General features: G+C 41.4%; 1 protein-coding gene across 2 annotated transcripts in view; it reads left to right on the top strand.

Moving 5' to 3' along the window:
* ADAMTSL1 (ADAMTS like 1) overlaps positions 1-15,951 on the top strand; it is a 217,249-nt gene that overhangs the window by 11,438 nt on the left and 189,860 nt on the right. For both annotated transcript variants that reach the window (XM_026866332.1, XM_026866331.1), the window contains exon 2: positions 14,634-14,761. In XM_026866332.1, coding sequence (XP_026722133.1) covers positions 14,634-14,761 — 128 coding nt within the window. The remainder of the gene's footprint in view (positions 1-14,633; positions 14,762-15,951) is intronic.

Genomic DNA, 15,951 nt, shown 5'->3' with positions numbered 1-15,951 from the left:
AGTGGCCGAGGCTCTACCTCTACACCAACTTGTGGGCAGTGGAAAATACCCTGTGGAAATGGTTGCAGCTATGGAAGTAGAGTAACTGGCAACATAAGGGTAAAATGATCTGGGCTGCTGAAGTATGGCAGGACATTGCAGCCTGGGTGGAAAACCTCATTGTGAAGGTGCGCCATGTGGATGCCCATGTACCCAAGAGTCGGGCCTCTGATGAACATCGACAGAACCAGCAGGCAGACCAAGCTGCTAAGATCAGAGTGGCTCAGGTGGACTTGGACTGGCAGCGCAAAGGTGAACTGTTCATAGCCCGGTGGGCCCATGAGACCTTGGGCCACCAAGGTAGGGATGCAACATACAGGTGGGCTCGAGATTGAGGGGTGGATCTTACTATTGACACCATTGCAGAGATCACCCACGGATGTGAGACGTGTGCTGCAATCAAACATGCCAAGCGGGTGAAGCCCCAGTGGAATGGAGAGCGATGGCTGAAATATAGATATGGAGAGGCCTGGCAGATCGACTACATCACACTGCCACAGACTTGCCAAAGCAAGTGCCATGTGCTCACAATGGTGGAAGTAACCACTGGATGGTTGGAAACTTGCCCAGTGCCCCACGTCACCACCCGGAACACCATCCTGGGCCTTGAAACCCAAGTCCTGTGGCATCACAGCACCCCAGAGAGAATTGAGTCAGACAATGGGACCCACTTCCAAAACAGCCTCATAAATGCCTGGGCAGAAGAACACGGCATCGAGTGGGTCTACCATATCCCCTACCACGCACCAGCCTCTGGGAAGATCGAGCGCTACAATGGACTGTTAAAAACCACATTGAAAGCACTGGGAGGTGGGACCTTCAAAGACTGGGACATGCATCTTGCAAAGGACACCTGGCTAGTCAACACAAGAGGATCTGCCAGTCGAGCTGGCCCGGCTCAGTCAAAACCTCCATGTGCTGTAGATGGGGATAAAGTCCCTGTGGTGCGCATGCGGAATATGTTGGGAAAAATGGTCTGGTTTAGTCCTGCGCCAGGCAAAGACAAAGGCAAACCCATCCACAGGATTGCTTTTGTCCAAGGACCTGGGTGTACCTGGTGGGTGATGCAGGACAATGGAGAGGTCCGATGCGTACCACAGGGGGACTTGATTCTGGGTGAGAACATGCCATGAATTAGGCTGTGCCTTTGTAAATTGTTATTTTGTTATTGTTAACTGCTCAATGGCAGCTGGACATGATGCAGATGGCATAGAATAAAGGGGTGGATTATGTCCTGGTTCAGCTAGGATAGGGTTAGGTTTCCCCAGCAGAGAGAGAGGGGGAAGGGATCTCCAGCTGAGTTATTCATACCATGTTGATGTCAGGTCCAGGTGTGGGAGCGCGGGAACCTTTTCCTTTGTGGTTTTGGTGGCAGGGAGCACACAGCAGGCTTGTTCTGTAACCATATGTGGCATTTCTCTGTACATCTTTTTTCTTGCTTACTGTTATTGATGTTTATTGTTATTATCATTGTTGTTCAGATTGTTTATCACACTGTTGTATTAAATTTCTTCTTATTTTAACCGGGGTTTGTGCCCTACTTTTGTCCGAGGGTGGGGGAGGGTCAATGGCAATGTGGTCTCCGGTCCCAGCAGGGCTTAAACCAACACAGCCTGGCAAGGTCATGGAGCAAATCCTTCTGGAAACTGTGCTAGGGCACATGGAAAATAAGAAGGTGATTGGTGACAGCCAGCATGGCTTTACTAAGGGCAAATCATACCTGACAAATTTGGTGGCCTTCTACAACCCTGTTCTACTGTTGCATAAGGGAGGAGCAGCTGACATCACCTATCTGGACTTGTGCAAAGCATTTAACACTGTCTCACATAACAGCCTTATCTCTAGATTGGAGAGACACAGATTTGATGGATGGACCACTCGGTGGATAAGAAATTGGCTGGATGGTTGCACTCAGAAAGTTGCAGTCAGTGGCTCTATGTCCAAGTGGGGATCAATGACAAGTGACTGTCCTCAGGGGTCTGTGTTGGGACCAGTGCTGTTTTAACAGCTTTGTTGGTGACATGGACAGAGGGATTGAATGCACCCTCAGCAGGTTTGCTGACGACACCAAACTGAGTGGTGTGGTTGATGTGCTGGAGTGAAGGGATGTGTCATCCAGAGGGACCTGGACAGGCTTGAGAGGTGGGCCTGTGGAAACCTCATGAAGTTCAACATGGGCAAGTGCAAGTCCTGCACGTGGGTCAGGGCAATCCCAAGCACAAATACAGGCTGGACAACAAATGGATTGATAGCAGTCCTGAAGAGAAGGGCTTGGGGGTGTTAGTTGACAAGAACCTCAACAGTACCTGGCAATGTGTGCTGCAGCCTAGAAACCCAACCATATTCTGGGCTGCATCAAGAGAAGTGTAACCAGAAGGTATGGGGAGGTGATTTTCCCTCTCTACTCCACTTTTGTGAGACCTCACCTGGAGTACTGCTGGAGGCCCCCAGCCTAAAAAAGACATGGACCTGTTGGAGTGAGACCAGAAGAGGGCCACAAAGATGATCAGGGTGCTGAAGCACCTTTCCTATGAAGACAGGCTGACAGAGTTGGGGTTGTTCTGTCTGGAGAAGAGGAGGCTTCAGGGAGACCTTATTCTTGCCTTATAGTACCCAAAGGGGGTCAGCAAGAAAGCTGGAGAGAGACTTTTTACAAGGGCATGCAGTGATAGGACAAGGGGTAATGGCTTTAAACTGAAAGAGGGTAGATTTAGATTGGATATAAGGAAGAAATTCTTCTCTGTGAGGGTGGTGAGGCACTGGAACAGATTGCCCAGAGAAGTTGTGAATGTTCACTCCCTGGAAGTGTTCAAGGCCAGGTTGGACGGGGCTTTGAGTGACCTTGGTCTAATGGAGGGTGTCACTCTCCATGGCAGGGAGTTGGAACTAGATGATCTTTAAGATCTTTTCCAAAGATTCTGATTCTATGATAATTTCTTCCAAAGCCTCAACTCTTCAGAGGTTTCCCTGGGATTTCTGTCTTTCAGGAACTTATAGAGCAAGTTCAGCAGAGAGGGTGTCAGGGCGGAGGGAAGGAGGTGTGTGATAACGTAAGACATCCTGAAATAAATTCCTAGAGTGCTCAAGAAATGAGACAGGAAATTATATGCAACTTATAATAAATTCAAACTGTCCCATAAAATAAATATAACTCATTTTGTTTCCATATGAATGTACTGTAAGGGTGTCAAATTTCCCCTTCTAGCTTTGTTGGATATAATCTCAGTCTTTGTTTGAAGCTTGCTAGTGTATTGTTCAGATCCTGTGCTATATCAACAGACCCAGAAATGAAAGGGAATAAAGGAAGCAATAATGTCTCCTACTGTTCTAGTCCTGGCATCAGATTGGTGGATTATATATTTATTTATTTACTTACTTACTTACTTACTGGCTCATTTAAATTCCTGTATTTCTTTCAGTCTGGACTGTTAAAAGAATCTGTTGAGGACAAATACAACTGTTCTACAAGCCCATGGCTTGCTTTGGGTGTTTTTGTCATTTTAGTATGCAGATAGATTATCACTGTAAATGTATTTTAGATGTGACATTTTCATAGTTCCTGTAACTTTTAAAAAAGAAGAGTGGGGGATTTTCAAGTTACTGTGGTATCACCAACATGTTCCTTAGGTCTAGCCAGGGCCATGTTTTAAAGATGAAAGATCAGAAATAGCTAAAGGGGAGAGGGAAGTAATTAAATAGAAATATCTGAAACTAAGAATTTGATCTGCCACAGCTTTAACTCTAAGACTCTCCTTTGCTAATCCAAACTTCAGCAGTGTCATCATTCTTTGATGGGCTCAGCCACCCGTCAATGCTGGTGAGCACAGAGGGAGTGTGTTATCACATGTTACCAGAGTTGGAGACTGTCATAGGGAGGAATGCATGTTGTGTAGTGTACTGTCTCTAAAGTGTGGATGTGTCTTTTATTTGGTGAGAACAATGGAAACATAAATGCTTTCATCACGTGTGATATTAGAGGGCGGCATGAGAGTAGCAGTAGCTTATGTCCTGGCAATGTTTAGGTCCCTTCATCTTTGTAACTCAATGTAAAACTGTGGAAAGTACTCGTAGAAAACTCCTCCACCTTGGTGCAACAATTGAGTGCATTTTCCTTTAAAGAAACATATTCATTAATTTTAGATCATTTGCTTGGTGATTAAGGGGGGAATAAATATGTTATATAAACTCTGAGGTCTACAGTTAATTCCTGAGAGTCCCATGAGCATTTTTTTTCCTGTCTTCCCTTTATTTTTTGTTATGACAAGGGATCTTGAGCTTTCTCCATTTCTTTCTTTACTTCTCCCTCTTCCCTCCCTCTGCCCTTCTTCCTTTCTTCCTTCCTCCTATTCTCTCTTCCTCTTCCCCCTTACTTTTTTACATAAATATTTCCTTTCAGTTTTCCATCTCCACCAAGGCTTAATGTTTCCACTCTTTATATGGTCCCTTGTTAAAATAAATGCATAAACATCTCCATGAGGTAACTGAGATGGCAGACCATGAGAAGAATAGGAGACTTCATTTAATTTGAATAAACCTCATAATTGTGGATGTTTATGTGAAATGACACAAATCTTTGGAGGGCTCTCCTCAATTCTCTGAAATGTCTCCTGACCAGAGTCCCATTTTCCTATTGCAACCTGTGGCACATTGTCTTAATGCTCTGACCTGCTCCAGAGAGGCTAAGCCATCCTAGGACTGAAGACCCTCCAAAATCTGTGCTGATGTGGCACGGTCTTCTCCAGTCTGCATGGGGTTTGGTGAATTGGAGTCATTGTTGGACATCATGATCTATAAGGAAAGTTAAGCTGGGTGAATAGCTGAAACTTAAAGTCAGATTACTAAAGCAAGGGAAAATGGCTAATAAACACTTCTTCAGTGTACTACCCTGCCTCTTTGGGGGAGACCTGTGTTCACCTGTATTCACCTGTGGAGCTGGAAGTGTCAGCCGTATGTTGGCCATTTTTTCTTGAAGCTGACTAACACAGCCCAGCCAACACACCCCCTTCACTTCTCACCACTTAGAAAACACTTGGTATGCAATAGGTCTTGTCACAGATAAGAGTTTAACTTTTCTTTCTTTTCGTTCCTGTGCACCTCTTTGGGCTCTTTCACTCCTGTAGTTTTTGCTACATGGAAGGCAAACCTCCAATGCCAGATGCACTTTTGAACCCATGCTGTTGGGTGGGTTCCGAATTCTGGAAAGTGATTTCACCTATCCTGCAAATGACCAAGTCCTAGCCTTGAAAAGTCTTCTGAATCAATTAGGCGACAAGTCTGAGGCTGAGCCAGCTTGGACCTGCTCTGTATTGGATTGCCCATGCTTGGTGTTTACACCAGCATGGCAGGATTTAAATACAACAGTGTGTTGTAACTTGGGTCTGTGAGAGCAAGAAAGCAAGCTCGTGTCCACATCACTCTCCGGGTCTCTATATTTTCATATGGGAAAGTGGAATGAGAGATAGGACTGATCTGAGTTTTATAAGGCACTGTTACAAAATGTCACAAGGAGTGCAGCATGCAGTGTGCTGAAATGATACAGTGTCAGCTCCATCCTCTGCAGCAACTACCCCCCCACACCCCCAGCTGGCTGCTGCCCTTTTAGAAGAAATGAGCTCACATTTGGCCCATTTCTCCTGAGATACAACTTCCAGTCCAGGTTTTGGAATGGCTGCTTGGTTCCTGAAGTCCTAAGATGGCTGTTTATTGTTTCTTCCCTGTTTTGTTGCAGACAAAGCTGGGTACTCCCTATTATAATTTTTAAGAGACTGCATATATACAGCCATTATGACTTGCTTTAGGGCAGGAATCCCATGGGACTATGGGGACAGCACTGGAAATATTTTTGCCCTTCAGAAAGCACTTGATGTGTGTCACTAATGACTGTCAGAGGATGCGAAGGTGTACAACACTGAGACTACAGACGTTCTGTTTTAAAGACAACAGAGTTCAGTGTGACACTTTGTCCTTATTAATTGTGCAATAACTGTATCAGGTCATATATGGCTAGGAAGGAGGGAGGGGTTATTTCCCCCTTGATGAACCTTTGCTTTCCTGTGCAAAAAGAGAAGATGCCATAATTTCCCATTTTATGTTCCCTTAGCATGACTATGCTGTTAAGACAAAAAGGAACACAGCACTGAAAAGAACTAACAGAGCAAAGTTTTACTTATGTACCTGGGAACTGAGCTAGCTGTATGTGTATCAGGTGTCTTCCTTCAGGGTACAGAAAAATTGTCCACCTATTGCTTTTCCCCTTGTCTGTGTTCACAGGAGTGGAATAAGCATTGAAAAACAGCAGGAGGATCTCAGTGAGATTTCCTCTTCTCTCCTTCTCATCAAGGTGTCTTCCTCTCTTTGTTTTAAGTGATGGATGACTTACATCCTGAAGAAAGTAAATTTAAAGCTACCCAGAAGGAGACTTAGACTTTTTTGTTTATTCATTTTAAAAAGGCTGAAATGAAAAACTAAAACTTAGGCCTTTTATCTACATTAGCAAGGTCTGAGCATGAAGTAATTACCCAAAGTACATTATATACCCTCAGACGTGTGTGCTTCTGTGCCAGTGCCTTCCTTGGGCTGTGGAGTCACTCAGATCAAGGGTTTCCTGTGCCAGGGGTTTTCCATAGGAAATACTCTCTTGATCCCCTCTCAGGCCTTTTGCCTGGTCTTGCAAGTGAAAGGGAGTAAAAAATTCCTCAGTTAATTTCCAAGACTGTGGAAGCCTGGGGCAAGTGGGCTGGTACTGTTCAGCTCACAGCCCCACACCCAGTAGGAGGGAGCTGCTGCCTTCCAGGAAGGAGGGAAGCCAGTATGCAAGATATAGCCACTTCCACCTCAAGATGTCTGATGCTCATTGCAGCTACTTTTCTTTCCAGGTTGTTTGCCAGAGACAACAGTGTTTTAGCGTGGCTTGAACAGTTCCATAGGCATCCTCTTGATTTGGCCAAATGGAACAACATGCAGTTAATCATGAGAGCAATTGTGCCTATGGTCACTCAGCATCTCAGGTGCAGCAAAAAGCTCTGGCAGCTTGGGCACAAGGGCATATTCTCTTTTCATACTGTAACTTCTGTGAGAGCAGAATTCCCATTACTTTGCTAAGAATGCCAGGTAGGCAGGTTTTTCTGTCTTTTGTGGTCCTTCATGGCTGGATGGCAGGTCTGGTGGCCGAAGTTCCCTCTTCATCTTTACATGGAATAAAGTCAGGATAATGGGAAGACAAGGTATCTAACACACCAGCTAAATGGTGTTCATCGATCCTGACCCCTTGGGAAAATAAAATAGGTGGCGTTCACTCCTATTAAGTCCTTGGATACATTGCTGAGGCTGGCTCGAGGAGCTCTGCAGAGACCTGCTTGGAGCTGGAGCTGGAGGACAGCTATTCAACTGTTGTCATGGGGAATCCTAGTGCTTCAAAGGAATTATGCTCCTCACAAAGATAAGGATAACTTTAATAAGCCCTTTCTTCAGTATGGTACAGTTATTCTGGAAGAGTGGATTTGCTTTGGTCATACAGTACTGTTTAAAATGATGTGCAACTCTTTGCCTAGATACCTTAAACATATTTTTGGGGCACTGCAAACTGGAAATGTAAGAATATTTTACTTAGGATGTTTCCAGAGTAATCGCTCTGAAAAGTTTCAATAGCTAGTCAGAAATGTCTTGCATGTTAACATTTTGTTTGACAGTAATTACCAATATTAATTCAATTGGCTGTGATTTTGTTCTGCCTTGCCTTCCTTCAAAAGCCAGAGAATTCCAAGCAGTTTCCCATCTGAGCTGTAATCCAGCTGTTACCTTGGATGGAATGCAACAGATATGCAACATTGTGCAAATGAAAACATATAAACCATACATTTTTATTGGTTGAAATTTCAAAATACATGTTTCTTAAAAAGAAATGCAGTCCCTGGCCTTGTCTCCTGCTGTTACACACCTAGGTAAGTGCTGAGAGCAGTTCTTCCTGGTTTACTACAGACAGTATTTCAGTACTGTGTCAAGTATGTATTTGACCTCAGTGACAAAAATCAGAGGGTGATCAAGGATTACTCAAGAGGGAGAATGTATGGCTTGGCAAGGATTCATATAGGGATGCACTTGGATGTATCTGAAAAGGAAGGTCAGAAAGACCATACAATAGGGAAAAAATACTGGTTTTCTGTCCCTAATATAATTTTCATTGTAGCAAAAGACAAGTTTAGGCAGTGGCCACAGAGGTGCCTTGCATATTGTCACTGACAGTTCATCATACCCCTAAACAGTGGGGATATAATAAGAACCAGATGATTTAAATTTCTTAACCAAACCCAGCAGTGCATATCATCTGGGAAATAACTGTGGCGTAAAGTCTGTATCAGTACCTTAGTCAAACAAGAGGTTAACTGCATTTTTCACTGTCTATTTTGCTTTTTAATCTAGGGGACACACTCCGTGCCTGAAGAATACTTCCGCATCATTTTACTAAATGATGAAGAAGACTGGAACCCTCAGAAACTGAGAAACAACTAAGCAACTTGATCTGCATTTATACACACTTTTTTTCTGTGATGCTGACAAATAGTTGGATTCTGCAGGAATAGCACAGTTCCAAACAAAATTTTAAATTCAATTCCAGTATGCAACTAGGATTTATTTACTTAAGGCTGAACTCCTTTTATAGGTCTCAGGATACAAACAGAGGTCTTGCTACTTTTCATGTTTCTCTGTCTGTGTACCCATGTGTATACACACATGCTCTTAGAAGAAGCATGGTTCTCTCATGCTGCAGCTCCTGAATTGCCAGGCAACTGTTGTGATTTAAGCATGTATGATGTGGTTTTTTATGATTTCTCTATACTGTGTCTTAGTGGAGAGGGTAGGAAAGACCTGTTATTCATCTCATGGTCTGAGTAGAACATGAATGTCTGACAATTCAGAAATTACTGCTGAACACTGAAGCTGGATACCTAGATTGTCCAGTCTTGCATGATTATGTCAGATTATTTTTGTTTATATCATAAGAAATCCGTTGTTCAGCTCATAGTTTAAAGCCCATTATTTTCTTCTGCAACCAACTTCACTTGAGGGTCCTCTCCACTGACAGTGATTTTGCAAGGCAATCCTTCTCTTTCTCATTACAGAACTCTGTGGGAGTCCTCATGCCGGTTTCCTCCAGAGTTGTTGTGTTGAGTGGTAGATGAAGGATCACCCTGAGGTTGACTGTATTAGGATAATGAGGAATAAAGAAAGAGCTGATTTTGTTTAGTGCTAGCAGACTTACTTGTTTTATGTAGGTTATTGATAAGCAAATTTCTTGCAGGTGACATTTCTGCCGCTGATGTTGTGGATGTCAGGACATCATGATTTTTGTACGGACAAAGTAGTGTGTGTTTGCTGGCAGGGTCAGGCTGATAGCCACCTAGAACGGGCAGCTCTAGGTGGCTATCAGTTCATCTGATACCAGCAGCATGGTAAAATAAGCTTTGATGACTGACTGCATTTTGTTTTGGTGGCATACACTCATTTCAAGAAGCATCAACGTGGGGTACTTCTGTCAGAGATAAAAGACTTTTTCTAAGAAGGAAGTTTTACTTAATGGAAGCTTTTAAGTGGAGGCATCTTTATTCCTTGCAGCTTTAAAGGCATGTACCCACCCCACCCCCACTCTGCTTTTTTTTCTCCTGTTTTGTTTTTGTTTTTTTTCTGTTTAATCTTTATGACAGGAACTTTAGGGCTTTAAAGGACTACGGTAGGCCTTCTTGTGTTGCAGAACACTGCAATGTTCTTGACTGTTACCATTTTAATGTAAATTCTTCAGTTCACTTTGTTGAAAGTGGATAGAAATTATTAATTAGTGGTATAAGCTACTTTTGAAGAGTCTGTGCTAAACAGTGAATTCTTGGCTAGTAATGGTAGATATCCTTTGAAGCTGTAGTAGATTGGTAGTAGGTGATCTTCAGATTTAAAATGGCTTTTTAGGCATTGCTGGAATTTCAAGCTCAGTCTTAACTGTGTAGTTCACAGGAGGGAAAACCACTCTACTTTCTTTAACATTAAACATGGATGGAGTTAAAATGAATTATGTTTATTCCACTTGTTAAAGGAAAACTTGGAGCCTGCTCCATCTTGAGGTCACATGCTTTCTGGGAAGATATAGGTCTTATAACAAATCTTGGAATGCAAATAACAGGCACATGGCTCTCCTCTGGGTGGGAGTACAATTTATTTCAGAAAAATTTGGACTCTTAGAATGTCTAGCTGTGCTGATGCTTATAATTTTGATGAGGTAAGAGTACTTGGTTCACTAACTTTACCTTGCAACCCTTTTTAATTATGTTTTTGGGCTTTGACTTTGGGCTTAATTATGTCCAGATCAGGATAAGCACCCATTTGCAGTTTGAAGGTATTTGTTTCCTTGTAAACTAGAAGCATAGACACACATTTATATTTTAGCAGACTAAAAGTGCAGATACATATTTTCATATTATAAAAAATACCCTTTAGAAAGCAGTCAGCTGAAGTAACCTCAGTAAATTGTTGTGTTGCTTCTTTTATCTCAAGTGTAAAATTAATGAGATTGTATCTAGAGGTTGGATCGGATCACATCTGGCCATAGTCAAAATTTGATCACTTATGTTACTTTATTTTTTACATTTACTCTTGTAGTTATTGTGTTGAAATTAAATCCTTTTTGCATTTTAATAAAGGTAAGATAGACTGTGTGTCAAATTGTTACACAGTCATTAGGCAAGTGCAGTATCACCTCTTACAGACTAAATTAATTTACCTTTTTTTTTCCCATCAGTGGATCCAAAACAAAATTACATCATACTAAATGTTACAGCAACAAAAAACTGATTCAATAACCAGTCTAAATTATCTTCCAAAAGCTGTTCTGCAGAAGGAAGCACTACATGTGTTTAAAATGCCATTACAAACTGTGCACCATGAAGCAAATTGAAATTGGGGTTGGCCACACCATAGAATAATAATTTTATTTGGCATAGCTGTCAGCATCCACTTGGCAGAAGTGCTCCAACAGGGCAGCAGGATCAGACTGGAGGTGCTTCAGCAGAGCTGTTTGAAGAAATCTTGCCTTCTGCCTGCTTGGTTTAGCTTTCTTTTCACTCACAAGATTTATCTGATTAATTAAAACCCCCCAAAAATCTTTACAAATTGTGTGGGGTCCCCTTTTCAGCCTATCTTTTAATGTTCTGCTCCTGAATCCCTTTAATTTGATGGAGTTTTCATTTGACCTCGTCATGGTTTGGACCAGATTCTAAAGGTCATTCAAAAGTGTTGGCCTTTTTTGTGCCAGAAAGGCAAATAGACTCAATTCTATTTAGATTTCATTTGTGTATTTGCCTTTTAAAATACGTTGGTTTTAAAAAAGGAACACGCATGCTTTTGAAGGCTTCGTGAGCAGCAGCATGAGGAGTGCAGCAGGTGACCAGTGTGAAATGCCAGGGAGGCATGGCTGGGGGGACAGTCTGGTGTGTTGCTGTGTGTTGGTTCTGCACCTGGCCCTTAGCATTCACTGAGCCCTTCCTTTCAAAAGAAATAACCATATCTGGTGTGTTTGCAGAGAGGAAAATCTTTTCCTTTTTAATGCATTCTGCCCAAACAGACTGACTCATTCTTCGAGATAAGGTTTGGACTGTACCTTGATAAAAGCAATAATGGGAAGAAAGGGAAAGAAAGAGAAAATGGCTGGACAGGTGTCCTGCAAATTTAATATTTTTGCTTTAAATAATTACTCCATAGAAACGCCAATTTGGCATACAGCCTGAGCTCACTTAAGCACGTTTAACATGATCAACGATCATTTAGTTACTGCTAATTTGTTCTGCCGGTGTATATCAGGGTAGTATCAGGCTTTTCAAAGGAATATAACAATACAATTACTCTGTCAGCCTACTGATCCATGAGCTAATGACCTGCTTCAGGGCAGGAAGAGTCCCATGGGACCATGGGAACAGCACTGGCAATGTTTTCATCCTTCAGATACATGGTCCTAATGACTGTCAGAGGGTGCAAATGCGAATAACACTGAGATTACAGGCTATATCTATCTATCTATCTATCTATCTATCTATCTATCTATCTATTTGGGTTCAATCGATTTATGGTGGGAATTAATAGGCAAAGCAGTGCTGGGGGTGCAGAGAGCTGCAGCTCTGCCACACACACATCAAGTTCAAAAACCAGCTGTTTTTTATACTTCTTTATATGCCACCGTCTTTAACCAATCCTCTCTCATCAGATGATTGTCCTGCTCTTTTCCATTGGGTCCTTTGAGCTGCTGCGGTGCGTGTCCTCCTCCTATGGGGTCTTTTGAAAGTCTCGAAGCCTTGATCTCTTGGCGCGCTTTTCTCCTATTGTCCCATCTTTCAGCGGGCTTTTCTACAAGCAGCAGTTACCTGTCAGCTCTAGGTGGGGGGGTTCCGGGAAGCGGTTACATATTATCTCTAGGTGAGAAGCGATTGCTACCAGCTCTAGGCGGGGTTTCTGAGAAGCGGTTACATTGTTTCAAGCGAATAACACACTTTATATTTTATCCATAGACATCCAAACATTCATCATAATTATAATATAGGTTATAGTGATCACAAAGAATTTCAGATCCACACAGGGTGCCATATTCTATTTTTACAATATTTCAGACAGCAGGATATTATGGTTTAACATTTACAAATCATTCAAGCAAACGTACCTGCCTTGCTTAACTCGGCAAATTAGTTACAATGGTTTATTACAAGAACACAGTTCAGTGCAAGACTTCGACCCTATTACTGAGCTGAGTATAGAGACAGCTAATAAAAGACATGGGCTTTCAATTCAGCTAATTTTATGCCTGCCTGTTTGGTTTATTTAGCATCATAGATGACACTAGTCGGTGAACTGCAATCCCCTCACAGAATTTTATAGGACTAAATGGCTTCCATATTGGAAAATTATCTCATTATTAGTGGTTAGAATATGTAATGTGTCCCTGGCTCCTTAAAGTATACTGACTAGTTAATCTCTTACCTTGATAAATCCCAATTAACACAGATTTCATATCCTAATGACTTGGTCCTTTGCTCTACAGACACAGACTGTTCAGTTCAGGATCTTGTTTATGTGTGACAAATTCAGTATCTTCCTTAAACAGATGTATATTGAAACAGTTCACAGCCCTAAACCATCACCAATGTTTGCTTTTTTGTTTGTTTGGTTGGTTGGTTGGTTTTGGGGTTTTTTTTTTTTGTGGTTTGTGGGGTTTTGTTTGTTTGGTTGGTTGGTTGGTTCGTTGGTTGATTTTTTTCCTGTGAATAATAATATTCAAGACTGGTACATTTCACCAGGTTTCAGATTTCATGACAGACCTTTTATACAGCTTCACTGAAGATAGAATTATTTCAGTGTTGATTTATCAGTGTCTCAAATAATCTCTCAGTGCTGAAAGCTAAAGTTGATTCCTCTAATATGGGCCAGCAGTGATGCTTGCTGATGTTTCTTTGTTGAAGTTGTACCATCAAAGCCTCCCTCATATAGTTGTCTTGTCTTCTCGTTTATTCCAAATACAGTTAGAAATGTTGTACACCAGGTGTTGGCCCACAGCACAAGCCAAGCTTTCAAGGAGAACATTCCCTGGTCTCCATCAGAGACAGGCATTTTCCATGAACTTTTTCATGCTTCTGTAGGTTATTCAGCTTCTTCCAGGAAAACCGCATAGTCCGTGAGGGACAATATCTCTCTAAATGGTTAAATAATTTTTGTCCTGACAGATCTGTGTTTCTGAGGTGTACTTGCATGAATGAAAATGAAATGCCAGATACATGTTTGACTGCATTATTTGAGTCAGATAGTGCTGTATGTTTACGAGTTAGGTCCTAGAAGAGCTGAGCATTTCTGAGTCCATCAGTTCTGCTTCTCTGTAAAGTTGTTTGCACGCAACCGCTGGCCTTAACAATAGTACAGCCTGGGCCTGGGCCTGGCATTGGAAAACTTCAGCTCTTCAAGTAGTGCACTTCCTTTTTTAAGTTAGCAAATAGTAGGGATAAAACAGTTAAGGAATCTTTGTCCAGAAAGTTTTATAGGAGCTCTTTGGACAGAGAGGAAGTAATGATAGTTCTAGTTCCTTATGGTGAGTGCATGAATGTTGTTATGTTGAATGTCGTTGTATCACATTGATTCATTGTGTTGTGATTCTTTTTTTCCTCAAGAGCATTGTGGAAGGCACTTTTTATATGCCCTTTCAAAGTTTCTAACACATCAAAAAATGGTCAAAGCACAATTTCTAATGTCTACAATACTCCACCTCTTCCTTTAATCAGGAAAAGTCCTTTGCCTCACTGTTGTCCAAAGTGCCCTTTTATAATAGTCATCACCAGTCTCAAATTAAGACAGAGTATGATACTCAAAGGATGAAAGCAAGTTCATACAGCAAGCCTCACTGCAGGAACTGGCTGCTAATCAGTAGGAATGGCAGAGAATAACATATTTATTCAGTGCTTTGAATGACCAAGAAATATGCAGTGAAAGAAAAAAAAAATAAAAAAAAAGGTTAAATTAGCAACAATGGGTTTTTGTCCTTTAAATTATTTTTCCTGATTTTTTACCTTCTCCCTCAGAGCTCCAGAACAGCTCGCTCAGAGGAAGACCAGGACTCACTGTGGGATGCCTGGGGCTCATGGAGTGAATGTTCACGCACTTGTGGAGGAGGGGCTTCGTATTCACTGAGACGCTGCCTGAGCAGCAAGTAAGTGGATGAACACTCTTTACTTTATTGATGGGAGAAACCAACTTTCTTGTATGACCATAAGAATAATATGCTGAAATTTCCAACTCAGTGTTAAAAATCATCATGTTTTGGTTTTGTTTGTTTGTTTGTTTTTTTTTTAATTCAGACAAGCAGCCAACATGCTTGATAAGGCAACAACTTTTAAAAAGATATTGAAAACCTATGGAGATACAAAAGTTGCCTGAACAGCTTTCAAGGCTGCCAGCTACTGAAAAGTTAAACCTCCCTACACTTTCACCATTTAAGGGGAAATTCACACATTTGTACCAAACTACAGCTAATTCACTAGCTTTAGTGTCCCACAGTCTCTTAAACTATAAAAGTATCACAATGACCCAACACAACATACTGAGCTGTATTAAAAAAAAAAAAAAAAAAAAAAAAAAAAAGGATATCTTATGAAGTAAATTTCAGATAGGAAGTTTTCCATACCAGCAAACCCTCCCCAACAGGCAGAAGTAGAATGGCATGGTGCAAAGGTGAAGTCTGGGTACCGAGTCAGGCATCTGAGATTTTATTCCTCCCCAGTTACTAGCTTGCAGTGGAACATGAACGAGTCATTTGACATCACTTCCCCTATGTAGTAAATGTAAGTTTTACCTGTGAAATATTTATAGCAAATATTATTTCTAGCTACTTGAGGAAAAAGTTTACCTACAGTAAACGTGGTATATATGATAAATGTTAACAGATTTCTGATAAAGGATATGAAGGAAAACTCCAGACCCTCCAGACCCAAGCTTTGTGGCTTACTGCCATCTCTGATACCTTATATATTGTAGTATAAAAAATACAGTTATTACATAAAAGTAATACAGTTTTCCATCATGCACATTTATTTTGTATGTTCTTTCATGTGTTTATAAAACTGATGTTAGGAAAACAATGATGGTACACTCCAAATTGTTTCCTACAGTCTGACATTTTAGTACATGATGTTGTTTAGTGGGACAAGTAACAGCACAAGGCACTGGACCATAAGATCAGCATACAATGTTGTATATTTTAGTTTTATCTGTGAACAGTTTGCTCTCCTAGTTCCAACAGTTATTGAGTTGACAGTGTGCAAAAGTCTGCTAAAAAGAGACAAGCTAGGCAAAGGCATCTACTGAAACCAGTGGGAAAACAGTACTTTTCTATTCCATTTC

This window comes from Athene cunicularia, assembly GCF_003259725.1.
Source record: "Athene cunicularia isolate RWA chromosome Z unlocalized genomic scaffold, athCun1 chrZ_part2, whole genome shotgun sequence".
In the NCBI taxonomy this organism is placed as follows: Eukaryota; Metazoa; Chordata; class Aves; order Strigiformes; family Strigidae; genus Athene; species Athene cunicularia.
The sequence above is the reverse complement of the archived record's forward strand: the minus strand, read 5'-3'. Positions and strand labels throughout refer to the sequence as shown.